Raw genomic sequence first — 6,000 nt, forward strand, 5'->3', positions numbered from 1 at the left:
AAAAAAAATTCAACTGGAGCTACATACTAAGCCCAAGTGTAGGGCTGCATCAGATTATTATTTTGATAATCGATTAATTTAACTATTATTAGCAGAAGCAGACAGTAGTGAAGTATTTTTACTTATATGTAAATATACTTTTCAAGTGTCTGTACTTTTCTGTATTTGAGTGTTTTCCTTTAGAAAACTTTACTTCACAACATTCCAAAGCATAATACACTCTAAAAACAAATGGTGCTATATAGCACTAAAAGTGGTTCTTTGGCTCGTAATCATAGGGGAACCACTTTTAGTGCTATATAGCACCTACTTTAAAAGTCACTAAATTTATAAGCTAATGCTGTAAACTATAGGGAACCCAGTCATCTGGTATATTATTATAGTATTAAAGGTTAAAATTAACAACAGATTTGTATACAATTGTATATTACAGATTCTCAAGATAAGAGCAAAACACGTCCTACACACAAAAGCCCTCTTTATGTTGAGGTCACAAAATAAAATTGCAGAATGAAGTGTTAAAACAAATCCAACAAATAATAATAATAATAAAAAAAAAATCTCAATTTAAATGTTTAAATTTTAAGGCAGATATCTGTAACATATCAAACAATATAAACAGTAAAAATCAGGCAATATCACGGTCACCTTTAACTTAGAGGACACTTTCCTGTTTCCTGCTCATTGTGAATCTCACAGTAGGACGTTTGGCATCAAACTGGGGAAAGACTGAACCCAAAGTTCGTAAAGAAGCCTGTGAAAGGTGGTGGAGGAACACTTAACATGCGTAAAATTCTTCCAAAATAATTTTAATAATTTTATATGCACTTAGTACAGTACATTTAAAAAATAAGGAAAGTACATAAAAAAGCTACTTAATTTCGGTTTCATGGACTCTCTTGTCTTCATGTTTGAACTAAAGATTTTCTTTATCTTGCATTTAAGTCTCTGATTTTAGTCATCCCATATTGCCTGTACTTTTCTTTCTTTCTCCATTTCTTCTCCTATTTTATGTCTTTCCTGTTGTTTCCGTTTCTCCTATTCCCCAAGTTCTTTCTTCAGCTCTTCATCCATCTTTTGCTCTTGTTCCTCTGTGTCTTTAATGTATCTTTTTATACTGTTCTCTGTCCCTAAATCCCTCTTCTTTTTCTCTCTTTATCATGATTCTCTCTTTCTTCCTCCATCATCATGTTCATTCTGTCTATCTCTTCTTCAAGTCTCTGGTAATATTCATCCCATGTTTCATGTTCTTTCTTTCTCTTTCTTTCATGCTCTTCTTCTCTTCTCTTTCTGTCTTTATCATGATTCTGTCTTTCTACCTCCATCATCATCTTCATTCTGTCTATCTCTTGTTTAAGTCTCTGATTATATTCACCCCACATTTCCCATTCTTTCTTTCTCCATTTCTCCTCCGCTTCTTCTCTTCTTTGTCTTTCCTGTTGTTTCTGTTTCTCCCATTCCTCTCGTATCTCTCTCTCTTGTTCCTCTCTTTCTTCAATGTCTCTTTTATATTTTTCTTCTCTTCTCCTTCTCTCTTTGTCATGATCTTCCTCCATTTTCATTATCAACCTATTTTTTTCTTCTTCATGTTTGTTCATCAGTTCTTCTTTTTCTCTGTTCAGTTGTTTCACTTTTTCCATCAGTATGTTCTTCTGTAGTTCTTGCATTTCTCTTTCCATCTCTCTGAACATCTTACATAAGTAGTAACTCCCTCCGTTTACTTTCACCATGTTGTCTATCTTCTGCAGTAGATCAGTCACCTGTGTTCGGTCTCCAGTCTCATTATTGAACACAAGAAATCTGTTTCCACATGCTTCAGTCAGGTTTTTAAGGGTAGATCCAGGTTCTCCTAGATACTGTTCAATGATTTTGTTCTTCAGAAAGTCTCCTCTGGTGAAGAGCACTATGATATACTTTAATGAGTTTTCACCAAACGTATCTTGAATTATCTTTACTGATTTTTCTCAATGACAGACTGTGTTTCTTCATTCAGTTTTTCTGTCTGATGCTCTGAATTCTGCTTTATGAGGATCATGAGTGTTTGTTGATTCTTGTGCTAAATATTCTCTTTAATTTCTCCATTTCTGCTTTGTCTTCATTATTAATTGGAGCATCAGGAATGATGATGATGAAAACATGAACTCCAGGATGACAGAGAGACACACAGCGGTGAGTCTGACGCATCACTTCCTCCTCTGAGAGCTGAGTGTTGAACAGAGCTGGAAGCTCCACCAGACTGATCAGACGTCCATGAAGCTCCACGTCTCTCCTCACACACTCTGAGCTGAGCTCTGATCTTCTCTCGCTCTGATTCAGGATCAGGTTTGATATGAAGGTTTTTAATTCTCTGTTACTCCCACACACAACCAGATTCAGATTTGCACCCTCTGGAACTGTGACAAAGGAATAAACTAGTCATAAAATAATCCTGCATTCACATCATGTCAGAATTACTTCAGTCAGGCAACGAAAAGCATTTACAAGCTGTGATCAGCAGCTATGGCAATGCTGTATAAATACATTTCTATTTGTACAGTACATTTATCTCTAGAAACGTGTTATGTGTAAACTGAAAATTCACAGTTCACAACAGGAATGCACTTGCTTGGGCCTTTGTTGTGATAAAAAGTAAAGCTTATTTAGCTTAATTTAATTACAGTTTGTCAGATGGGTATAAGAGAGGTCGGTATATCATGGCAGCGGTCGCAGCAGCCCTCGAGTGAAGACCGAAGAGTATAAAGACAGTGACTCTATATGCGTGACTCCACTGAGCAAGGACTCATACAAGGGACGTAAGTATTGCTTTTTATTCATCCTCTGACTATAACTTTTCACATTCCGTTACCTCTACCACCCTCTTAAAACCAATTTTGTAATTGTTTTTTGACCCCCAGGTCCACTAGTTACCTTCTTGAATGAGTTAAATGTGTTATGCTCAAACTTCCCTGAAGATGATACAGTACTTCTCTAGTTATCCTTGGAGACTTAAATGTCCACCTACATAAACCTCAGGCTGCAGACTTTTACATTCTGCCTGCCTCTTTTGATCTCAAGCAGCTACTAACAAATTAGGTAACCAACTGGACCTTATTTACACACAACACTGCTCCACTGATCTTGTGCTAGTTACTCCACTGCACATGTCAGATCACTTCCTGCTCACTTAAACTCAATATGGTTCCTGACATAACACATACAGTGCTTTGCTTTGAGTCTCACCTCTCAGATATGTCCTTCAAGGTATCTTGGAGGAGTGAGATGTCCGAGTTACAACATCTAGCTACTGGGTTGCCTCAGGGCTCACTTCTTGGACCAAGAACTACGTGGCATCACTAGGTTCTGTCATTTAGAAACATGGCTTTCATATCACAGCTATTCTGATGACACTCCACTCTATTTCTCATTCCATAGCTGCTTGCATCTCAGCATGTCTAACAGACATTTCATGTTGGATGAAGAACCATCACCTTCAACTTAATCTTGATAAGACAGAACTCTTTGTGGTTTCAGCAAACCCATCACTTCATTACAACTTCAACATCCAGCTAGGCACATCAACCATAACTGCTTCAAGGACAGCCAGGAACCTTGGAGTTGTGATTGATGATCAGCTGAATTTCCCAGACCACACTGCTAAATCTGCCAGGTCCTGTCAATTTGCTTTATACAACATTAGGAAGATCAGGCCCTTTCTATCAGAACATGCTACACAACTCAAGTTCTATCCAGGCTGGACTATTGCAACACAGGTCTTCCAGCCAGTTTTATCAAACCTCTGCAACTAATCCAGAATGTGGCAGACAGAGTAGTCTTTAATGAGCCAAAAAGAACAGGTCACACCTCTGTTCATCAACTTGCACAGGCTGCCAATAACTGCTCGCATTAAATTCAAGGCATTGATGTTTGCCTACAAAACAACCACTGGCTCTGCACCTCAAGCTTGCTTTCTGCAAGTGAACAGTGCATGCAAACCGCTGTGAAAATTGCACTTACAGTTTAGAGAATGTTAAGACGGTTTCAAAAAATGTGGCAAAGTGATTGAGAAAATCTGTTTGTATGAGTAAATATTCAATAAAGAGTCAGCCAGTAAAAACAAAACAACGGTTAATTTTGTTAATTACGCAAGTGCACAGCGCTGGAACTTTACTGTATATGGTTAAAATAAATAACACACCAAAAATAACCATTAGGGAACGTTCTGTATAAGTTATTTTTAGGTTCTGGAAACACTGAAGTTGAAAAAATAAAACCTAAAAACTCTTCCTAGAAAGGTATTATTTGGTTCTACAAATAACGGTTCCTGACATGAACTGTACTGACATTATTTTTTGTAAAGAAAAGACTGAAGGTATAAAGAAAAATGCAGGAGCTAAAAATGTTATTAGAGGTAGCAAAGCATCACAACAAAGGAAAGTATGTTACTTAAGGCTGAAATACACTACTGTTACGAGCCGGGTTTGACTCTCGTCATCTAGCCTCTTCTTCCTATGTCATCTCTCTCTCCCTCTCTCTCCCCCAGCTGTCTGCTATCGCAATCTGGGTTCACGCTGATTGCTACGGCACCTGATCCCCACTATGCCCTGATTACCCTCTCTATTTCTACCTGTTTGTTTCTGGGCTTTACTGCCAGATTATTACTCTATATGTCTGAACGCCGTCTCTCTGAGATCCTCTACCTGTTGCAAGATAAGTTTAGTCGTGTCAAGTCAAGTCTAGTCCTGTCGTGTTTATTGTCCGGTCCTGTCGTATTGCAAGTAACTGTCTAGAGTCTTCTTTGTCTGCCCAGTCATCCTGTTTTGCGCCTTCGGCACCTCACCATTCCCGGGACGCCCACCGCTGGCTCACTCGTACCTGCTGAGGAATCCCCCCCTTGCTGCGCTGCCGGAGTCTGCGCGCTCCAGCTGATACTGTGACTTTTCGTTCCTGTATTTTCCCTGTTCTGCGCTACAGAAGTGGAAGTAGACGGCAGACAGCCTGTGTTAATATTATTACTATCGTTGCCAAGAACGAATAAAGACTTCTGTTAACTTTTCCCGGCCTTCGCCTCTGGGTCCTTCACTCTTCTCGTAACAACTACATGACTTTTAAAACACTGGGTAAAAATCTGGCCAAATGTTGTGTAGTGTAGTGTTCCAGACTTCAGGTTCTGGTGCTGTCAGTTTACAGACTTTTGCCAGTCATTTTGTTCACAAAACTAATAAAGATAAATAAATCTACTTACCCAATGTCTTGATCTTCTTCTGTAATTCTTTGATTTCATTGTCTCTCACTCTCAGTTTCTCCTCTAGTTCGCGTCTGACTCTCCTCTCTGGAGCTCTTATATATGTCTGAAGAGAATAGGGTTCAGTCTTCATGCTCTCTATGTAATCAAACAGGTCTGAAATCTGTCTGGAGTTTCTCTGGTCCTTTAAGCCTATCACATCGTACCAACTCCCATAGAGACTCACAACACCCTGAGATTCTGTGGATTCTACAAAATCTATCACACTTTGGTTAACAGTGAGTTCAGTAATGAAAAGCACCATGAAGTGCTCATTAGAATTAAATATTCTTTTAATCTTCTCCATTTCTGCTTTGTCTTCATTAGTAAGTGGACTGACAGGAGTAACAAGGATGAAATGATGAACTCCAGGATCACAGAGAAACAGACAGCGGTAAGTCTCCTGCATCATTTCCTCCTCTGAGAGTCGAGTGAGGGCTGGAAGCTCTAGTACACTGATCTGTCGTCCATGAATCGTTCCCTCTCTCTTCTGACACACTTTACTCATCTCTTCCTGAGGTAAAAGTTTATTCATTGGTTTAATCATCGCCCCTCTAAACATTCTAGACACTGAGCTCTTGTGGGTTGAATCATTTCCACACAGCACAAAGTTCAGCTTTGCTTTTCCAGTAGTTGTCACTGAAACAATATTTAGAGACAGTAGACTCAGATCAGCTTTAAGTATCAAATGTACACTTCCTGAAACATCAAATAAATATTTTAATGTTCAGTATGATTAG

General features: G+C 38.8%; 1 protein-coding gene across 1 annotated transcript; it reads right to left on the reverse strand.

Moving 5' to 3' along the window:
* Positions 1–613: 613 nt before the first annotated feature.
* LOC127161633 (GTPase IMAP family member 8-like) lies at positions 614–5,895 on the reverse strand. Its single transcript, XM_051104362.1, has 2 exons — positions 5,222–5,895; positions 614–2,393 (listed from the first exon to the last, which is right to left on the reverse strand). The coding sequence occupies exons 1-2, from the start codon at positions 5,820–5,822 to the stop codon at positions 2,032–2,034; spliced, it is 963 nt and encodes a 320-aa protein (XP_050960319.1). The 5' UTR covers positions 5,823–5,895; the 3' UTR covers positions 614–2,031.
* Between the last annotated feature and the right edge of the window lie 105 nt (positions 5,896–6,000).

The sequence above is a fragment of the Labeo rohita genome, unplaced genomic scaffold, assembly GCF_022985175.1.
Source record: "Labeo rohita strain BAU-BD-2019 unplaced genomic scaffold, IGBB_LRoh.1.0 scaffold_70, whole genome shotgun sequence".
Taxonomy (NCBI): domain Eukaryota; kingdom Metazoa; phylum Chordata; class Actinopteri; order Cypriniformes; family Cyprinidae; genus Labeo; species Labeo rohita.